The sequence below is a fragment of the Perognathus longimembris genome, chromosome 21 (genome assembly GCF_023159225.1).
Source record: "Perognathus longimembris pacificus isolate PPM17 chromosome 21, ASM2315922v1, whole genome shotgun sequence".
Taxonomy (NCBI): Eukaryota; Metazoa; Chordata; class Mammalia; order Rodentia; family Heteromyidae; genus Perognathus; species Perognathus longimembris.
The window spans coordinates 33,835,442-33,857,689 of NC_063181.1; the positions used below are offsets into that span (position 1 = coordinate 33,835,442).

Genomic DNA, 22,248 nt, shown 5'->3' on the forward strand with positions numbered 1-22,248 from the left:
TTCAAACTGTGATCCTCAGGTCTCAAGCTCCTGAGTTGCTAGGATTACAGGTGTGAGCCACCAGCGCCTAGCTATTTAACTTATTTTTGGGACAAGGTCCCCCTGTGCAGTCCAGACTGGCCTCAAACTCACAAATCTGCTGAAATTATAGATGTGTACCTCCATACTCGGCCTTGAACTTTAATTTCAATAACTAAATTCCTGCTGTTTGAAAAAGGCTACCCTTTTTCTCATTATTTTCACAAAAGTGTATTCAGCAATTGACCACTGCCTGCCCACTACAAATCACTTTATTTTATTCATTCATTTATCCTTCCGTTCTTTTACTGGGAATGAAACCCAAGGCTTTAGGTATCCTAGGCAAGTGCTTTACCAATGCACCACATCTTAAGTCTACATTCATTTAATTCTTTATCTCCTCTCTGTATTCCTTCCTAGTCATATCCCACAAGGGAGCAGGGAGTGCAGACCCGAAACAACTGAGCCAGATCAACTTCAGCCTTCCCAAGAAGGAGGGGTTGTCCTTTCTTGGGGGCCTTCGGTCCAAGAACGACTTCCTCTCCCGCTCTAATGTCTGTATCAATGGGAACCATGTTTACATGGAGCAGCCAGAGGCCAGGAGCGAGACGAAGGACAGCAGTCCATCCAATTCCCCATCGCCCCAGGGCTTCCGGAAGAAGCATTTGTTCTCCTCCACGGAAAACCTGGCCATTCGGTCCTGGAAGGAGGCTGGGGAAGGTACCAGCACGTCTCAGGACAGGCGGCTGTCTGAGACCTCCACCAAGGGCTCTCCGAAGGCCACGGACGCCCTGAAGTCCATGTCTCTGCCCTCCTACCGTCCCCCGGCCAGTGGGGACATCCGGGAAAACATGGTTCCAGTGAACTTGGAGGTTGCGAGAGAAACCAAAGAGAGCAAGAAGCCAGAGAGCAAGAAGTCCTCTTTGCTTTCTCTGGTGACAGGAAAGAAGGATGCGGTGAAGGGCAGTGAAGGAGAAAGCCCCCACGCTGTCCCCTTCAAAGAGAAGGAAGGTGTGCTTGCAGAAGCCCAGCCCAGGGAGGAAGACCTGGTGAGACGGCTGGAGAAAGATGCCGCAGCTGTTGCCTCCAGACGGGGCAATTCCCTGAACCCCTTTGAAGACGTGCATATCTCAGAGCCGGAAGCAGGACAGGAGTCCACGTGTGAACCAAAGCCACCGGTTCCTTCTGCCAGGGCCCCACAGACCAAAGCGGTGAAGCCTCGGTGAGTGTTGGCTCTTCTCACACAGAGCCTGTCCCTTCCCTCTGTGGGACTTAGAAGGAAGGCCTCTGTGCACGAGAGCAAACCTGGCCTGTCCCGTGGTGGCCCTGTGTGTGCCAAAGGTTTGCTAGCTGTTTTCACAAGTCCCTACCGAGGACTAGTCTGGCCTGGCCTCGGCTGCATGGAGGCCCAAAGCTGCCACCCAGTAGGTGTGGCTTGTTCTCAGTGAGCCACTGAGTTGTGGGGTACAGAAGATGTGTTTATTACGTTTTTAGTGAACGTTTCCCCGTGAGGAAGAGGCTATCTTAACCTGCACTGTGGCGTCGCTTTGCTGGCATGAGTGACTTTTGAGCGTGCCTGTGACAGCTTTCTGTGTTTCCTCTGTGCCTGGATGGCCTTCTGCTTTCTCACGCGACACAGTCACACTCAGGGTTTCTGTAGTCTGGGAGATAGACACTTTTTTATTAGAGATCGGCTTTCCTTGGACATACACACACACGCACACATGTCCTTTCTCTTTGAAATCCATTCTCTGTTGCCTTGAGTTGCGTTTCTTTTTTTTTTTTTTTTGGCCAGTCCTGGGCCTTGGACTCAGGGCCTGAGCACTGTCCCTGGCTTCTTCTTGCTCAAGGCTAGTACTCTGCCACTTGAGCCACAGCGCCACTTCTGGCTGTTTTCTGTATATGTGGTGCTGGGGAATCGAACCCAGGGCCTCATGTATACGAGGCAAGCTCTCTTGCCACTAGGCCATATCCCCAGCCCCTTGAGTTGCGTTTCTTACTGAACTTTTTAGATGAACTTTTTTTGTCCTGTTGTAATCAGGTACTAATCTGGAATCACTGGCTATTACAAACAGCTGGATTTTTCCGTTCCTACTGCAGCAGACGTTGGCGTGGCAGATGTGCTTGGTGATAGAAGTATCCCTTTCATGTATGCTGGGAGCATACATAGCTCAGTGGCAGAGTGCGCTTAGCATGTGTGAGGCCCTGCGGACAATCCCCAGCACTAAGGAAAGACAAAGTAGTATACTTTCTGTATGTTAAGGACGGGTTTCCCCTAACTTTCCAATGTGTTAGCCCATATATATATATGTATATATATGTGTATATGTCCGTATGTATATATATATGTATATGTACGTATATATGTATGTATATGTACGTATATATGTATATGTATGTATATATGTATATATATACATTCCTCTTAGAACATTTATGCATAATTATACATTTTTAAAAGTCTCTTACAATGCATCTGCAACTGACCTGCAGATTTTATTTTGTCCTTTTTGCAGACTGGAAGTGTCTCCAGAGGCTCAACCCAAAGCCAGGTTTCCTTCTTCCCCCAGCTCTCCTCTTCCTTTCTCCGCTCTTCTTCCCAGCTCTGGTCAGGCACTCGGCCTTTCTGAATTAGGGCATGGTTCAGAGACAGAGTCCTCTGAAAGTCCCTCTGTCTTCTCCTCTTTCTCATCCCCCATCGCAGCTCCCATTTCCACATCCACTCCAATTGAACACTGGGCCCCCACAGGCCAGGGTCGGGTCAGTTCTGAAGAACCGCCTTTGCTCCGTAAAGCAGACATGCAAAAGGAGAGGTCAGCACCAGTTCCAAACACTGGCTCCTCCGCGTTGGGATCCCTTTGCAAACAGACACCCACTGCAGTATGGGAAAAGACAGAAGATTCTCCAAGGAGCCAGAGCAGTGAGGCTGACCCGGTAAGGGAAGCCATCAATGAGGAATCAGGAAAGCAAGAGCTTCAGGGGGCTCCCCATCCAGAGCAGGACTGTGTCCTCTGCCCCGAAGAGGCCCACACAGCCCCCTTTGCGCTTTCCCTCAGCAGTGCCACAATCACAGGCCCTTCCCTGAAGCCTCTAGCCAGGCGAGATACAGACACGGAAGATCACTCTAGATCTTTGAGGGAGAACAGAGTTAGTGGCGGAATGACTCCCCCAGCCAAAGACTTGGCATCTCCGCTTCAGGTGGAAGTGATAGCCCTCCCAAAGGACACCACGACTCAGAAACACGAAGAGATGGAGCGGAATGCTAGTGAGGCCCCAAAGAAAGTCAAAAAGCGTGTGTCCTTTTCTGAGCAGCTCTTTACACAAGAGGAAGTGGAGAAACCCACAGGATTCGTGGCAGAAGAGAGAAGGCATCCCCAGAAGCTGGCCTGTGAGGAGGCTGTTCCTGGAGCCACATCCGGCCTTCCTCACCCAGGTGACGTGGAGAAGGAGCCTGCGGACACAGAAGATCAGCTCCGGCTCCCCTCTCAGGGGGAGAGTTCCTCCCAAGGCTCCATGAGTGAAGCAAGCTCAGCAGAAGGCAGCCTACTTTTCCAGACAGAAGGGGGTGACCCCCTCCCAGCTCAGTATCAGAGCAAAGCCAGCGATCATGAAGGCCTATTGTCTGATCCCCTGAGTGGTCTTCCATCCGCCTCAGATGTGAAGCCTCCCCTTATGGCTGATCTGAACGTGTCCCTCCCTTCCATTCCTGAAGTAGCCTCAGATGACGAAAGAGTCGATGAGGTTGAAGGTATCCGGAAGCCCGCAAAGCCAGCGGTGCCGGAAGTAGTAGGAGCTTCCTCCTTGGGTGTGTCCTCTCCCAGTCCCGAGGATGGTGGGGTGCTCAGGTCCTCTTTCACGGAGAGTCTGCTTGACCCAAGGCCACAAGCCTCCAAAGCAGCTTCTGTAGAGCAGACGGCAGCGCTGGGAACTCATAAACCACATTTTGACAAGGGCTCGATCGTGGATGAGCAGTTGCCAGGCCCTGATGCTGGTGAAGAAACAAAGGGCAAGGAAAGTGCTGGCCCGTCCCCGGACTCTCCTGTGCCCAGCCCCTCCCTCTCTGAGCCCTTTCCTGCTGCACATTCTTTCCCCCGCCCTCCACATTCCCACACTGACCACACCAGTCCAGCAGAGTCTCACAAACAAGCCACAGCAGAGGGCTCCGCTGCTAAGGTTGACAATTTTGGCAAGAGGAAGCCGCTTCTTCAGGCGTGGGTCTCGCCCTCAGAGACACATCCAGTCTCAGCTCAGCCGAGCACGGGAACGGGGGCAGCCAAGCACAGGTGAGAGACGGGAGATTGTCTTTGTGACTGGGAGAGATGTCCCCTCTTTGCTTTTACCTGCGGTGGTCGTGGCTTCAACCACAGAGCTCCTGCGCCCCCAGTCTGCCTCCCTGGCTGAGAGGGCTTGTGGTGGGAATACCTGAAGACCATGCCGCAGGAGTAGCAGGATCATGGCAGGAGCTCTAGAAATGGCTCAGGAATCCTGCAGTCCCATTCTGGGGCCTTCCACCTGTAATGCTCCTGAGAGTGCCAGTGAGAAGCCATAGTGAGCGATAGAGTCACATGTGTTGAAAACCATCCAGAGAGCAGCTGCTGTGCTTGTTCTGAACTGGGAGCCCATTGGGCTGAAGCTGAGTGGAGCGCTAGTGATAGGCTGTAGTTACTTCCAGAAATAAGAGACTTTCTGGGGTCCTTCTAGTGGGATGTGTTTGGGGATTGAACGCAGGATCCCCTGTGTGCTAGGTACTTGCTTTGCTACTGAGCTTCACCCTAGGCCTTAAAGACTGTCATTCACCCCTCCTAATCTCCTTAACCAGTCTAAAGCTCACAAGAAAAGCAAGGTACCTGGCCTAGGATGTGCTTTGCTGGCTTGTGTGTGGTGGTGGCCTTGTCCTGTCTGCGTTCGATTCCACAGGAACTGAGACACTGGAGTGATGTGAGCAGAGGAGTGTATTCTACTCTCTCCTCCCTCTTCTGTTTTGCCAGCTGCCATCTTTGAGGTGGACAGTTCTCAATTTTGTGGTTATGGGAAGGTTTCAGGATCTTCTTCCCCTTCTCTTTAGACTCCAGCCTGTGAAGCCAATGAATACAGCAGCCATCAAGATCACAAACTCCAATTTGGGAACTGCCACAATCGTCAGTGAGAACCTCATCAATGAAGCCATGATGAAGGTATGGCACGTTGGCATGTTATGGACCTACAGGTATCGTGGGTAAAGTCACCATTATAGCTTAGCATGGCAGGGCATGCCTATAATTCCAGTTATCCTGGAGGAGGCTAAGGGGAGAGAATCATTTGAGTCCATTAGTTTGTGACTAGTCCAGCAACACAGCAAGACCCCATCTCAAAAGGAAAAAGGAGCCAGGTGCTAGTGTCTCTTGCCTGGAATCCTAGCTTCACAGGAGGCTGAGATCTGAGGATTGACTTGGAAGCCAGCTGGGCAGAAAAGTCTGAGACTCTTATCTCCAACTAACCACCCGGAAAGCCACAAGTAGAGCTGAGTCTCAAGTGGTAGAGTGCTAGCCTTGAGCAAAAAAGCTCAGGGACAGTGCCCAGACCACGTTCATCTCCAGGACTGCCCCCCCCCCCCAAATGAATGAATAAAAAAAATTTAAAGTGCTTGCCTAGCGTACACGTGTAGTGCCCTGGGCTTAATTCCTAGTCACCATGGTAGACATCTCTTTGGGTACCAGGCAGTGCCAGGAGTTACCTAATAATACATTTGATGACTTTGGAATTTGGGGGGTAATTTGGGGGAATCTCCTAGACTTTCCATTGGATGAATAATTGTTTATTCTCATATTGTTATTTATTGCTTTTCTTTGTGTGTCAAGCAACATGACTGACACTGGAAATCCCATTCATCCATTCATTCATTTAATCTTTTTGAGCCATACTTCCATGCCCTGGTACTTCTTTTTTTGTTTTGTTTTGTTTTTTGCCAGTCCTGGGGCTTGAACTCAGGGCCTGAGCACTGTCCCTGGCTTCTTTTTGCTCAAGGCCAGCACTCCGCCACTTGAGCCACAGCACCACTTCTGGCCATTTTCTATATATGTGGTGCTGAGGAATCGAACCCAGGGCTTCATGTATACGAAGTAAGCCCTTTACCACTAGGCCATACTTCCAGCCCCCCTGGTACATCTTTTTATTGAGAAGAAAATGTCACTCCACAATCTGGCCTGTTTCAAACCAGATACTTTCTTTTCTCCTGTTTCCTTTTTATCTCTTGTGGGAAATGTCAAATTCTTGAATTGTAATTTATTCCACAGATGACTTGTTTAGTAACTTTATTTTGAAATTATTTCAAACATAACAAAAGTTGCAAGAACAGTACAAAGAATCCTTGTAAACATTTCCTCCGGATTCACCAACTGTTCACATCTGACCAGGTTTGCTTTATCTCTCCCCCTCTCTACTTCCTCTCCCTCCCCTGCTGTCTGTGTATTCAGACATGCACTTGTCTTTTTCCCCTGAATTATTGGAAAGTAAGTTGTACAAATACAAGACATTCATCAAATCTGGAAATTTACCCTAGACATAGCACTGTTTTGTCATCTGCAGTCATTTAGTTTTTTGCCAATTGTCCCCATAATGTTCTATTTAGCTGGTTTTTTTTTTTGTCCAAGAGCCAATTCAGGATCCCTTTGTAATCATAAGTGGTAATTGTTGAAAATAAGCTAGTATCATCTAGCTCTCTGCTCTCTCTTGAAGAACATGCTAATAGGGCAAGTGGTAAGCATTGTTTTCAAAATTATTAGCCATTGCTAATACCCACTACACTTCACCTGTAGCCTAGAAATTTATACTTACTGAAGTCCATCCATTGGGCTTTGGTTTCTCTGTAATCATTGCAGGTAGAAACATCTACACTATCTTCCTAGAATCAACAACATTTATCAGGAAATGAGGCCCAAGAGCATGACAAAGGTGATGATAATGGAAGACAGTCATTTAGCAGCCTCCAACTCCTACTTCCTTTTATGTGGAGTGCTTTGTGGTCCTTTCTGATGATATTTTTTATTTTATTTTATTTTTTTGATGCTGGGATTAAACCCAGAGAGAAACAAACACCCCTCTTCCGGGAAATTAGCAAGATCTTGGCTCTCATTTTATTTACTCTGCAAATTTCATTTAAACCAGGGGCCTATCTCCTGGAACTGATAAAGAGAATAGTTCACTGCCAAGGTAAGGCAGCTCTGCTTATTCTTGCTCAGGATTTGTAAATCTGGCAGCAGTCCCTCCACCTTCCATAGATCTCTTGGTCCTGGTTCCTTCCCTGATAAAAGTTATGAAGAGGTCTGGGAATGTGGCTTAGTGGTAGAGAGCTTGCCTAGCATATATGAAGCTCTGGGTTCGATTCATCAGCACCACATACACAGAAAAGGTCAAAAGTGGTGCTGTGGCTCAGAGTGCTAGCTTTGAGCAAAAAGAAGCCAGGGACAGTGCTTTGTCCCTGAATCCCAAGCCCCAGGACTGGCGAAAAAGGAAGGAAGGAAGGAAGGAAGGAAGGAAGGAAGGAAGGAAGGAAGGAAGGAAGGAAGGAAGGAAGGAAAGAAGGAAGGAAGGAAGGAAGGAAGGAAGGAAGGAAGGAAGGACGGACCTGGAATGTTCCCTGGAGACTGTTACTGGCTTTTTGTATAATGGGTACTTTTTACTAAACCCAAGATAGTATTTAGAAAAATAACTGCTCTTCAGAATGTTGCAAAATAAGGGAAAGGTTGGGAGAAGAAAGCAATTGCAGAGGTAAAGTTATGAAAAGCTACCTGGATCATTGCTATAGTGATTTTTCCCCAACCCCCAGGGCAATTGTTTTAGGGCCCCATTCTTTATATTTGATTTATAACTAGGAGCATATTATTTACCCAGGTGGCTTTAAGACTTTGTTTATGAAACAGGAAAGCCAAGTAGATCCAAACATTTTCGGTTTTATTGAAAAAGTTGGACACACATTTAAATGTATGTCATTATTGCAACTATGTAAAAAGTAAAATTCAGAGTAAAAGGTCCTGGTAAGAAGAGTGTGACAGTGAACACCAATCTGTCTTGCACTGGTGGAGATTTTCTCTGTGCTTTTGTCTTTCCATAGCCCTTGCTTACTTTCTATAAGGCTGGATTGTTATATCTATCTATCTATCTTTTTTTTTTTTTTTTTGCCAATCCTGGGCCTTGAACTCAGGGCCTGAGCACTGTCTCTGGCTTCTTTTTGCTCAAGGCTAGCACTCTGCCACTTGAGCCACAGCACCACTTCTGGCTTTTTCTGTTTGTGTGGTGCTGAGGAATCGAACCCAGGGCTTCATGTCTACAAGGCGAGCACTCTTGCCACTAGGCCATATTCCCAGCCCCTTTATATATATATTTTAAAACACAGAACTAGGGTCTTCTAATGATTTCAAAGTCCTATGTATCTTCTCTCCTCTTCAGTTACAAATTCCTTGGTGAGTAGTTGGTTGAGAATTTGTATGAAGTGGCTTAATATGTTTGCTTTTTCAGTTCTAGGTATTTACCTTCGAGAAATATTTAGAGATATGACCAAAGTGTTTTGTTCATGCTCTTTATTTTGTGTGTGTGCCAGTTTGGGGGCTTGAACTCAGAGCTTGGGTGCTGTCCCTGAAATTTTGCTCAAAGATAGTGCTCTACCAATTAAGCCATAGCTCCACTTCTGGCTTTTTTGGGGAGTAGTTAATTGGAGATAAGAGTCTCATGGACTTTGCTGCCCAGACTGGCCTCAAACCTTGATTCTCAGATCTCAGGCTCCTGAGTAGCTAGGGTTACAGGTGTGAGCCACCAGCGCCTAGCTGCCTGTGCACATTTTGTGCATGTATGTATGTATGTATGTATGTATGTATGTATGTATGTATGTATGTAGTTTGTTATGGGGATTGAACTCAGGACCTGGTGCTGTCCCTGAACTTTTTTGCTTAAGGGTAATGGTCTACCACTTTGAGCCACAGCTCCACTTCCAGTTTTTAGATTAATTGAAAATAGAGTCATGGCCTTTCCTTCCCAGGCTGGTTTTAAACCACAGTCCTCAAATCTCAGCCTCTTGAGTAGTTAGGATGATAGGTGTGAGGCACCAGCTCCTATCTCTGCTCATGCGTTTTAATAAGAATATCTTACTTATGGAGGTTGAAAATAACTGAAATAGTTAACAAGATGTTAAAATACAATGGGATTTTAAGTGGTAAAGCAATTTTAAGTTAAATTTAATGATGGGACCATAAACTAACAGTAATTTTCAAAAATTATCAAACTCTATTGTATTTGATGCTGTTTTACCTTGTGAAACATACTATAAAGAAAGCCAGAATACGAGGAGAGAAGATTCTGTGACTGGTTTAGAATTCTGGGGCATGCTGGAACTATGTTATTTGATAAATTCTGACTCCTGAAAAGGTTTACAGCCTGGAAAAGGTTGTTATTCCATAAGTCTGGCCTGTTAGTTAATGAAGATACAGCTTAAAGTACTCAGGGAAAATAAAAGCAATATTTCCAAGAAAAAAAAACATGAAAAATAAGAAAGGGACCCCAAACATTATGTGTTAGACTTATGGATAGTATTTTTGCACCTTCTGTATTTGAAATTTTTCACCATGAACAATACTCTCCCTCCCTCCCTCCCTCCCTCCCTCCCTCCCTCCCCCTCCCTCCCTCCCTCCCTCCCTCCCTCCCTCCTTCCCTCCCTCCTTCCTTCCTTCCCTTCCACAGGCTCACACTTTGCTAAATGTGAGATTCTATAGCCTCAGCTTCCCAAGTGATGGATTATATGCATACACCATCATGGCGAAACATTCCTTTTATAGTAAAAAATAAAAATAAAAATTGGAGGAGGAATGAACTTTACTTTGAGGTGTGAGAGATTGAACTCAGGACCTCACACACGCTAGGCAAGTGCTCTACCACTGAGTGAAATCCCTAGCCCTACAAAATAAGCTTTAATTCATTGTCACAGTCTGGTTCTGACAGCACTTGCCTTTGACACTTGTCTTGGGCACCCGGGAGCAGTATAAAGTTGCACACTGTACCACCTGGACTCTGACCTCCGACCCTTGAATTACAGTCATTAGGAGCCCGAGTGTCCTGGCCACTGCTTCCTCATCTCTCTGCCTCTAAATCCCCTGTGTAGACTAACTTGTATAAGATTTTCTTTTAAAAATAGTTTTTTAGCATTTCTCTGTCTTTGTCTCTCTTTCTCTTTGCTGGTCCTGGGGCTCAAACTCTGGGCCTGGGCACTGTCCCTGAGCTACTTTCTGCCCAAGACTATTGCTCTAACACTTGGGCCACAGCACTACTCCCAGCTTTTTCTGTGATTAATTGGAGATAAGAGTATCATGGACTTTCCTGCCCAGGCTGGCTTTGGACTACAGTCCTGAGTAGCTAGGATTATAAGCGTGAGCCACTGGCACCCAGCTTTTTCTTTCCTTTAAAAATTAATGCCAGGGGCTGGGAATATGGCCTAGTGGCAAGAGTGCTTGCCTCCTATACATGAAGCCTTGGGTTCGATTCCCCAGCACCACATATATAGAAAAAGCCGAAGTGGTGCTCTAGCTCAAGTGGTAGAGTGCTAGCTTTGAGCAAAAAGAAGCTCAGGGACAGTGCTCAGAGTTCAATGAACAGAACTGGCAAAAAAGACCCCAAAAAACTGTCAGGGTGATTGCTGTCATCAGAAGAAGGAACACTGCGTTCCAGGCCAGGCCGCTGTCCCCAGAGAGTATGCCCTTGATGGCTGTCAAAGGTGATGGGCCCGGCCGCAGTTGGCCTTGACTCTGCAAATTTTGCCAATATGAAATGAGATGTGTGTCTCGGAGCGGCCACTCTATCAATCGGATCACCAAATTCTTCTGAGGTGGCTTTCTGTCTCTCTCTCTCATTCTTGCTATGTTTCCTGGCTGTTTTTTTTTTTTTTTTCCACCACAGCCTTCAAGTAGCTGGGGTAGCAGATGTGTAACACCATGCCTAGCTGATTACATTTCTTTTTCTGTTTCTTATCTAGTTTTTGGTGGCCCTGGGAATTGAACTCCGGGCCTCATGTATACTACCACTGAGCTACATTCCAGTCTCTGGTTTTTATACTTTTTCTTTTTTGGGGCTGGTCATGGGGCTTGAACTCAGGGCCTGGGCTCTGTCCTCGAGCCTCTCTGTGCTCAAGGCTATCATTCTACCACTTGAGCCACAGCGCCACTTCCAGCTTTTTCTGTGTATGTGGTACTGAGGAATTGAACCCAGAGCTTTATGCCTGTTAGACAAGCACATTTCCAGCCCCCTGATTTTTATACTTTTAAGGGATCATAAAACAAAATAAAGAAGTACATATAAACCTGGCATTGGCAGCTCACACCTGTAATCCTAGCTACTCAGGAGGCTGAGATAGGAGGAGTGTGGAGGTTTGAAGCCAGTCTGTGCAGAAAATCCAGAGACTCATTATTATTATCATTATTATTATTTTGCCAGTCCTGGGGCTTGATTCAGGACCTGGATGCTGTCCCTGAGCTTCTTTTGCTCAAGGCTAGCATTCTGCCACTTGAGCCACAGTGGCACTTCTGGCTTTTTCTGTTTATGTGGTGCTGAGGAATCAAACTCAGGGCTTCATGCATGCTAGAAAAGCACTCTACACTAAGCCACATTCCCAGCCCTGACTCTTGAGACTCTTAGCTCCAATTAACTACCCTTCCCCCCAATGAAGTGGAGCTGTGGCTCCAGTGCTAAACTTGAGCCAAAAAAAAAAAAAAAGCTCAGCATCCAGGCTCTGCATTCAAACCCCAGGACCAGCACAAAAGCAAAAAACAGACAAAAAAAGTACATACAACAGAAGCTAAATGTAGTTCTCACAATGTCTAAAATAATTACTCTCTGGCTTTATACAGAAGCCTCATGAAAGCCAGGCACCAATGGCTGAGTCCTGTAATCCTAGTTAGTCGGGATACTGAGATGTGAGGATAAAGATTTGAAGGGGGCAGAAAAGTCTATGAGACCCTTATCTCCCATTAGCCACCAAAAAGCCAGAAGTGGAGGCATGGCTCAAGCGATAGACTATGACTGGAAACAAAACAAAACAAAAAACCTGGCAAGCACATAAGGCTCTCGGGGCCCCAGTAGTAGAACAACAAAAAGAGAATTCCCAAGAAGTTCAGATCACTAGTAATATTTTCCTCTTTTGTATTCCTTTTGGATAGTTGTGTCTATGGTGACTTTATAACTCCCCCCCCCCCCTTCCTTCTCTCTCCAAAGAAATACAACCCATCAGACCCTGCCTTTGCCTATGCGCAGCTGACTCACGATGAGCTGATTCAGCTGGTCCTCAAACAGAAGGAAACAATAAGTAAGAAGGAGTTCCAGGTCCGAGAGCTGGAAGACTACATTGACAATCTGCTAGTTCGGGTTATGGAAGAAACTCCCAACATCCTCCGTGTTCCAGCTCAGGTCGGCAAAAAAGCAGGAAAAATGTGAATGACCAGAATCAAACACCGAGCTGCTTCTGTGAGCCTGTTTCCACCGGCTCCACCGGCTCTTGACACCAGGCCTTGGGCTGCCTGCAAACCAGCCACCAGACAGCCTTCCCGCCACCATCTCCCTTGCATCTTATCTAGAAAGAGTTCTACCAGCTGGAGTCAGGTTAATTATTACAACAAATCTCTTACTGTACATTCCCAGAGTTTTCGTTTTAAATGCCACTGTGCCTTTAACTGGGTTGGAAATATTTTATGCCCACTAGAGAGATGATCAATAATAAACACTGATCCTGAGTCAGAGACTCAGACAGGACCAGAGGTGCTGATACGATTTCAACACTGACGTACTTAGCTTCCGTCATGAAAACTTCCAAATACTCATCCTCTAGCCATTAAAATGTAGGACGAAATGAGAAAGGGCCACTGCATTTGGTGCTGTGTTATGCCTACTTTCTTGTTCTTTGAGCAGCTTAGGTGTATGACTTTTCAGCTGTAGATTTAAAATTTTAATACCAAATAAATTGACTAAGCTTCTTGGATTTTTTTCTGGTGGGGGGACGGGAGAAGAACCTCTGAATGTGCCTCTTTCAAACTTCAGTAGCCACTACTCTCTAGCCTTAACATGGACGCATAGGGTCTTCTCCCAGACACTAAAAGAAGGAGGGATTGAATCACTTGCGCTCAGTTGGGGTTTGGTGAGAGCTCTTCTCTGTTCACGGGGCCGGTGTCTGCTGACTCCCCGGGCCTGGTCAGTGCCTTCACCCTCGTAAGGGTGCTAGGACAGTTCTCGGTGGTAGAGAACTAGTTCAGTGAGTTCCTTTCGCTATTTCCCCCGGTGCCTTTGCTTGGCCTGCTGGTTTCCTGAGCAGCATTTCCTGGAGGGTGGTGGAGCCCGGTACTCCTCTAGAAGAAGGGCGGGCCGGGTTGGGGATGCGGCTCAGTAGCGCAGAGCTTGGCCGGCATGTGTGGGGCCCCCTGACTTCCATCCCCAGCATTACATATCTGGCCTGTGAATACCTGGCTTGGAAGGAAATCAAGTTACATCTTGGAGACAGAAGAAGTTATAATGAAGGGTTCCATGTAGTTAGTAAAATTTAAAAGACAGTAGAGAACAAAAGTGCCGTAGCTTTTAAATGATCGCATCTTTTCAGTCAATAGATTCAGATATTTTATACCTTTGTTAGGAGAGCTGGGCTGGGATATAGCTCAGCTTACGTATAATGGTATAAAATGTGGAGTTCATCCCTAGCACTGCAAAACTTAGGTAAATAAATAATTACAAGGAGCAAGAAGATGTTATTTTTGGATTGCTACTTTTTTGGGGTTCAGTTATGGGTCTTGAACTCTGGGCCTGGGCGCTGTCTCTGAGCTCTTCAGCTCAAGGCTAGTGCTCTGCCACTTGAGCCACAGTGCCGCTTCCAGTTTTTGGGTGGTTAATTGGAGATAAGAGTCTCATGGATTTCCTGCCTGAGCTGGCTTTGAACTCTGATCCTCAGATCTCAGCTTTGTTTTTTTTTTTTTTTTTTTTGGGGGGGGGGGCAGTCCTGGGCCTTGGACTCAGGGCCTGAGCACTGTCCCTGGCTTCTTTTTGCTCAAGGCTAGCACTCTGCCACTTGAGCCACAGCGCCGTTTCTGGCCGTTTTCTGTATATGTGGTGCTGGGGAATCGAACCCAGGGCCTCGTGTATCCAAGGCAGGCACTCTTGCCACTAGGCCATATCCCCAGCCCTGTTTTTTTTGTTTTTTTTTTTTTGAGACAGGGTTTTACTTTTAGGCCAGGCTGGTCTAAATGATGGATGCTTCTGCTTCAGCTTCCCAAGTGCTGGAATCACAGGTGTGTGGCACACACCTGGTAAGTTGCTGTATTTTTTAAACTATTATGTATATTTTTCCAGTGCTGGGGCTTGAACTCAGGGCCTGAGCACTGTCCCTGGCTTCTTTTTGCTCAAGGCTAGCACTCTACTACTTGAGCCACAGCACCACTTCTGGCTGTTTCTGTTTATGTGGTGCTGAGGAATCGAACCCAGGGCTTCATGCATACAAGGCCAGCACTCTGCCGCTAGGCCGCATTCCCAGTCACATACATGTTTTTAACTAGGGCACTCGGTCTCTTCTTAACTAATAGCACCACATCAGATTTTCAAGATAATTTCACTACTGGTCACCTCAAGTTGGAATTAGAAAGCTTTTTTTTTTTTCTTCCTGGTTGTGATAGAATCCCCTCAAGGCTTGACATCTCTACTGGGAGAAAAATGATCTCAGGCCGGTGGCGAGGGCGAGTTGAGAGGGTCGCAGTTAGTGAGCTGAGAATCTCCTCTGTGAATGCGCTTGTCATGTGGAAGGTAGGCAGCAAGGTGACTGGTGGCCTCATCCCGTTGCAGGATTGTGCTTGCTGTGACACTGTTTAGATTGGAGCACTTTAATATGAAGGTGACACTGTTATGTTCATTTATCTAACAGGCTTTTAATGACCCCCAGCTATTTAATTTAATTTAATTCTCTCCTACAGTACCAGAGAAACACTGTAAACTTCTCAGATGACTTGTATTTTTATAGTGCTATGAAATTTATTGGTAAGCCTATAACGAAAACTGTGTACTCACTGGAACTCTGAAAATGTACCTGTCTGTGTATCTGTTCTGCATCTTGTTTTTTTTTTACTTGATATAATTGTATTTGACTGTGACAACCCAAGGGCACTGGGGGCGGGTGTGTTGAGTAGCTTCTGTTCCTTGGAGCAGATGATGTATGGATCTGCCTGTTTATCAGGAGCTCAGAAATACCCGCTCCTAGGATCTGAGTGTGGGAATCTGTTGGGAAGACTCATCTAGATGGAGGAGTGAATCCCATGCTCTGAAATGCCACTTGGGAACTTGGAAGAATGAAGGACAATATACTTCGTGAGTGTCTGACTTCTGCCAGACACTGGACAGCTGGAAGGAAATTGATTTATAGCATTCCTGTACTACATAACGCAGATGTCCTGGAGGTTATTCAGTTAGTTACTGTCTGTCCTTGATGATTCAACTTGGGCCCTGCGGAGGGAGGGGGCTTACCTAAGAGAAGCTGTGCCTTGCTCTGCTAGCAACAGTGCTGGGGGACTTGGAGATTGGAACTCCTGGATCTGGCGTATACCTAAGAGCACCCATCTACACAAGGAGAACTGGAATTTGCCATTAGCTACTGTGAGCGCTCGCCTAACTGCTCCGCCCAGAGCTGTGCTCTGAAGAAGCGGGGAAGTATTGTGTTATTACCAGTGAGCTTCATTTGGAGCTTCTAAAAAATGTCACCCGTGGCCCACTTGTTTCATAGCAATTGATTCCTAAGTAGATGTCCTGTCCTTCTCTTCTCTTTTCTTTCTTTTTCTCTTTCTCTTTCTCTTCCTCTTCCTCTTTCTCCTCTCTCCCCCTCCCTCCCCCACTACTGGGGCTTTAACTCAGAACTTTGTGCTCTTCCTTGGCTTTTTTGCTCAAGGCTAGTGCTCTACTACCTGAGCCACAGCTCCACTTCTGCCTTTTTGCTGGTTAATGGGAAGATAAGGGTCTCATTGACTTTCCTGGCCAGGCTGGCTTTGAACTGCAATCCTCAGCTCTGTCTCCGGAGTAGCTAGGATTAGAGGAATGAGCCTCTGGCTCCTGGCTCCCTCTCCTCTTTGAATCTTAATGAGGTGCTGTGCTCAGTAGCTGTGGGCCAGTGGAGGGCTGTGCGTGCGCACCTGTGTGAATGAGGTGAGCCGAACGCCTCCCAGCAGGAAGCCCAGCACTGCGGAGACAGCCCGGGATGCCTGGGCACATACTGTATTGAGCCAGAGGCCTGGTGATGTTGAAACACGTGAGATCTTTCTCCCGTCATCGCTTCTCCAAGCCAGCCTGCTTGCCCTTTCCTTCCCTTCCTTTCCCTCTGGGAGTTGAACCCAGGGCTGTGTGCAAGCTTAAGCCCCTACACCACTCCAACTCCAATGTTCATTTGTTCTTCTTTTAATTAAGGGTCCCTCAATGCTGAAAAGTAGCTTTAGATGGGGAACTTAGTCTCCGACTACCTGCTCCACCCTCACTTCTCCTAGTTACTATGTGAGATACTAGATTGACTTTCCCCGCCTTACATTTGAAGGATCACCCAGCATTTTTGGATTTTAGGATTCTTATTTTCTGCTTTATTACTTTGGGAGGTTTGAATTTCTTTGTTTTGTTTTTAAAGAAGTAACCTAAAATTTTCTTTAACACTAAATAAAATGGTACTACCTTTCAAAGCTCTGTGTTTGCACTTTAGGGTATGTGTGATGGTTACTTCGGCCTTGCTGGAAATCTCTCCTCCGACTCAACTGTTTTAGTGTGTGTGTGTGTGTGTGTGTGTGTGTGTGTGTGTGTGTGTGTGCGTGTGTTGGGGATTGAACCCAGAGTCTGGTGCATACAAAGAAAGTAAAAAAGGTAAAGACAAAGGGAAGGCATAGGCACCTGTAGATTTTTCTAAGTCACATCAAAACATGTTGTTGGAAAAGAGAATAAACAACAGAACGTGAAGGGTGCTCGTCCCATCTCTCACTAAGGCCACAGGGTCAGCAGTGCGGTCCCCCTTAGCCCCTGGGTCCAGAATCTAAGCAGAAGAATCCTGTGGATGGGCTTTCTCATCAGGCACCGTCTTTTGGGCCCGGGAGTCTTGCTTTCTGGTGGGGCTGAAGCCATCGCTTCCAACTCACAACTGGCTTTCCTGGCCCTGCGAGGCCGGCATCTCTCAAGCCTCAAAGTTCTCGAGGCCAATGTCAGCAGCCTTTTGACTCCACTGTTTTACACAGAAACCTGTTTATTGAGCCCTGGGAAGTGTCTCCACAGACAGGCTCTCGCAGTGTTGTGGGAAAGCTGCCTTTATCCACATGATCAAATATTCCCTTTAGGCTGAGTCTTGACTGCAGTGGGAAGGCCAGAAGGCCAGTATGGGATGAGAACTTGCCATTTGCTAAGCACTGAACTATTATTTCTAATACTTGTCATGATAAACGATGCTGCTGCTAGGCATACGAGGAGACTGAGAATCAAGCATCAGAATTTTAGTTTAGTGAAGCCACACCAGAACAGTTAAGTAAGGATCTAGCATGCTCTCTCTCTGTGTGTGTGTGTGTGTGTGTGTGTGTGTGTGTGTGTGTGTGTGTGTGTGCGCGTGGTGTAGGGGGAAGCGGTCAGGCTAAATAATTCAGAAGGAAAACTACGAGGACAGTAACCACAACTCAGGTAGTCCCGGTCATGTATTGTGGTTCCGTACACTGGCGAGTGTTGGAAAGAATGAGTATCACTGAAAAACCAAGGTGGTGGGAAGGAAATCTGGTGAGAAGCCCCGAGGCCTGTCACAGCAGCAGGCTCAGGATAACGATGTGAAAGTGAGTGAAGCTGGGTTTCCGTCAAGTGAGCAGGGAGGAAGTGGGGCTGGTGCCGGGTTGCGGTGCCGGGTTGCGGTGCCGGGTTGCGGTGCCGGGTTGGAGCCCGGCTGGCCGCGCTGTCTCGGGACTGCCTGCCCGCTCGGGATTCCAGTGACCCCGCCCCAGGAAGGCCATCGAGGGGTGCTTCTGATGGGCGCCTAGGATGGATTTTCAGAGTGGAACATGCTTTTGAATGCTGGCCTTCCTCACGACGAGAGAGCCAGATTGCTCCCACAAAGACACGGGAACATTGGGCAGGCCAGCAACTCAGCGGGACACACAACACCCTCACCAGTGTAGGCTGGGCAGAGGGCTTCCTCGGTGCTGGGCCACCCTCCCTCAGTACCTCCCTTTTCAGTCTTCCTGACTGGAAGGCCAACAGTGCACATGTCTTTCCAACAGCCCTCCTCAGAATCTAACCCAGTCCACACCCGGCACTCATCTGCAAGGCCTCAGGCCCATCACAAATGCCAGCGACACCGAGAAGAGGCCGTGGTAGTGCAAGGGGCACTGTAGATGTCATGTGTCTGTTCTAATTTCCTGGTGTGACACCAACACATTTCCAAACACTGGTTTCTTCCAGGCCTGGAGAGCTCCTGGGCCTCCACACTTAGCAGAGCACAACACCTGATGAGGCCTCTCTCTTCTCATAACATTTCCACCTTAAGAGAGGCTTTTGACATTTGTTTCCAATTCTGGCTCCTGACATGAAGCCCTAGGTTCGATTCCCCAGCACCACATATACAGAAAACGGCCAGAAGCGGCGCTGTGGCTCAAGTGGCAGAGTGCTAGCCTTGAGCAAAAAGAAGCCAGGGACAGTGCTCAGGCCCTGAAGTCCAAGGCCCAGGACTGGCCAATTCCGGCTCCTGAATTCAGGGCCTCAAGCTTTTGCTTGGCTTATTTCCCTCAAGGCCGGAGCACTCAAAACCAGTCATATCACTCTTTCTGGCCTTTTGTGGTTAACCGGAGGTAAGAGTCTCACAGACTTTTCTGCTGGGATTGTCTTCAAACCTTTCTCCTCAGATCTCAGCCTTCTAGGTAGCTAGGATTAGATGCAGGAGTCATGGGCACATGGTTGAGAAGAGGCTCTTAAGGCACCAGTACTTGTACCTGGAAAAGGTAATTGAATTGTTCTAGTTGTTGCTGGTGGGCTGGTCATAAAATTGCTATTCCACATTATAATAGGGAGAGTGGGATAACAAGAGTCTGTAAAAATCCTGGCTTTTGTGTGCCACTATAGAGCTTGAACTCAAGGTCTTGGCACTGTCCTTGAGCTGTTTTGTTCAAGGTTAGCTCTCTACTAGTTGAGTCACAGCTCCACTTCCAGCTTTTTGGTGGTTAGAAGAGCCTCATGGACTTTCCTGCCTAGGCTGGCTTTGAACTGTCATTCTCAAATCTCAGCCTCCTCAATAGCTAGGATTACAGGCATGAGCCACTGACATCTGGCAATCCTGGTCTTTTTTTTTCTCTCTCTCTTGATATTCAAGATATACACAGTGTGAGAATCACACTGAAGAAAGCATCAGCCATCTGCTGCTATTCTGTGTAACAATGTAACGAAATACCTCCTGTGCTAATTACATTGTTTTTCCTTTTTGCTCAAGGCTAGAGCTCTACCACTTGAGCCACAGCTCCACTTCTGGCTTTTTCTGTATATGTGGTGGTGAGGAATCAAATCCAGGGCTTCATGCATGCTAGGCAAGCACTCTGCTCCTAAGCCACACTCCCAGCTACTAACATTGTTTTTAGGGACATGTTTCTCTTCCCCTGTAAGAACGTTGAGTGCGCTAAAATGAATGGATGTCCCTGAAGGGTAAGTGTGTCTTAAAACTCACCTGCCAGACAACCAGCTGTCAATCATCATGCACATCTCATGAGAGACTTCCACAGGAAGGCCCGCCCATGGCTGTGATGCTGAAGCCCCCTGTGGTGGCGGCCACCTTGAGGGGAGCGTCTTTGTGGATGACTGTATCCCTCAGCCAGCTGGAGGGAGGAGGAGCCTCCCGTGCAGTCCTGCATTCGAGCTCCATGACAGTGGAGGAGATTTCTCTTAAAAGGAGCAGACTTTTACAGAGTAAGCACTCTCTTACAGAATAAGCATGCTCTAATAGAAGGGATACTTTCTAAAACTTTCTTTTCTTCATTTGTTTCTTTTACTTTGGAGACAAGGTTTCATTATGTAGCCCAACCTGGCCTTGAATATCTTTGGGACCCCCCCCCCACTCCCAAGTGCTAGGATCACCATGCTTGATATTTGTGTTTGGTTTTTCTTTCTTTCTTCTTCTATTTCTTTCCTTCCTTCCTTCCTTCCTTCCTTCCTTCCTTTCTTTCTTTCTTTCTTCTTCTTTCTTTCTTTCTTTCTTTCTTTCTTTCTTTCTTTCTTTCTTTCTTTCTTTCTTTCTTTCTTTCTTTCTTTCTTTCTTCTTTCTTTCTTTCTTCTCTCTTTCTTTCTCTCTCTTTCTTTCTTTTGCCAGTCCTGAGCCTTGGACTCAGGGCCTGAGCACTGTCCCTGACTTCTTCTTGCTCAAGGCTAGCACTCTGCCACTTGAGCCACAGCGCCACTTCTGGTCGTTTTCTGTATATGTGGTGCTAGGGAATTGAACCCAGGGCTTCATGTATATGAGGCAAGCACTCTTGCCACTAGGCCATATTCCCAGCCCAAATGCATGGTTGGGATTTTTGTTTGTTTTTGCTAGTTCTTGGGCTTGAACTCTGGTCCTAGGCTCTGTCTTTGAGCTTCTTTTGCTCAAGACTAGCGTTCTACCACTTGATCCACAGCACTACTTCTGGCTTTTGCTGAGTAGTTTATTGGAGATAGGAGTCTCACAGACTTTCCTGCTCGGACTCCAGCCCTTATTGTTCTCATTATTTTTGAGATACGGTCTTGATTTCTGCTTGGCTGACTTAGAGCCATGATCTTATTTATGCTTCACATGTAGCAAGGGTGAAAGATGTGCACCATTGTGCCCTTTTGCTAGGTTGGGATGGGAATCTTGTGAACTTTTCTTCCTGTGCTGGCCTCAAACTACAGTCCAGCCAGTCTCAGCTTCCCAAGAGGTTAGGATTACAGATTGCTATGTGAGCCATCACGCCAGAGTGAATTTTGGATAGTCTTTGTTAGGTTTTTAAAGTAGGTAGCTGGTAAAGGAGAATGCCACCCAGTATTCAGGCAGGAGAGAAAGTTTATTACCAAACTGCTGGCCCGTGGCCAAGATCATGCCTGGCGGGAGAGAAGGGCGACCCCCCACCCAGTCCCTCTTATCCAGGGCAGGGGCGGGGGTGTGGCCAGGTGGATTAGGATGTGACCTCAGGGAAAGGGGAGGTAACTGCCTCCAGGTCTGCTGGTTACCCAGGTAACTGGGTGGAGACTTAATGAGGTGGGAGCATCTGCAAGGAGCCCTCCAGGGATGGAGTTTACAGTCTTAAAGCTCAAAGTTTTATTATTTTTTTAATTAATTAATTAATTAATTAATTTTATTTTTTTTAAAATTTTTGGCCAGTCCTGGGCTTTGGACTCAGGGCCTGAGCACTGTCCCTGGCTTCTTTTTGCTCAAGGCTAGCACTCTGCCACTTGAGCCACAGTGCCACTTCTGGCCATTTTCTACATATGTGGTGCTGGGGAATTGAACCCACGGCCTCATGTATACGAGGCAAGCACTCTTGCCACTAGGCCATATCCCCAGCCCAAGCTCAAAGTTTTAAATGCATCTGAATAAATCTGCTTGCACCCTCCATTTGGCCAAAAGCTTCACGAATCCAAATCATTTCACATAGACATTCCTTGCCTGGCCTCTGAAGGTATCTTGAGCTTGCCACCCCCGATTCTAATTCAGTCCCCTCATTTTACAGTGAAGAAAAACAAACATTTAAGAAAGGAATATGCTGGTTGCGAGTGGTTCACTGAAATCATGTTCGAAGCCAGCCTGGGCAGGGAAGTTTGTGAGACTCTTAGCTGTAATTAACCATCAAGAAGCCGGAAATGGAGCTATGGCTCAAGTGGCATCTCATTAGCCTTGGGTGAAAAACTCAGGGACAACGCCCAGGCCCTGGAGTTCAAGCCCCAGGTCCATCACCAAAAAGGAAGGAAGGAAGGAAAAGGAAAGACTGAAAAAGATAGAAAGAAAGGAATTTACCTAGGCAAACAGCTCTGGGAAACAGCATAGTTTCTCTTACTACAGCATTCTACTTTTAGCTACTTTCTACCATGACCCAAACCAACATTTGTTACCACAGACAGTGGAAAACCTGTGATTCCACCAGGCTTTAAACAAACAAAAAAGGTGTATCAAGAATGCCCACAGGGGGCTGGGGATATGGCCTAGTGGCAAGAGTGCTTGCCTTGTATACTTGAAGCCCTGGGTTCAATTCCCCA

At 47.0% G+C, this 22,248-nt stretch overlaps 1 protein-coding gene across 2 annotated transcripts in view; it reads left to right on the forward strand.

The window, feature by feature from the left end:
- The window catches only part of Rab11fip1 (RAB11 family interacting protein 1), a 33,549-nt gene extending 20,548 nt beyond the window's left edge, over positions 1-13,001 (forward strand). Inside the window, exons 3-6 of one of the 2 annotated variants that reach the window (XM_048330657.1) lie at positions 439-1,240; positions 2,535-4,301; positions 5,084-5,192; positions 12,247-13,001. In XM_048330657.1, coding sequence (XP_048186614.1) covers positions 439-1,240; positions 2,535-4,301; positions 5,084-5,192; positions 12,247-12,465 — 2,897 coding nt within the window. In that variant the 3' untranslated portion in view covers positions 12,466-13,001. The remainder of the gene's footprint in view (positions 1-438; positions 1,241-2,534; positions 4,302-5,083; positions 5,193-12,246) is intronic. The other variant, XM_048330658.1, reaches the window with a different exon arrangement.
- The last annotated feature ends 9,247 nt before the right edge of the window (positions 13,002-22,248 follow it).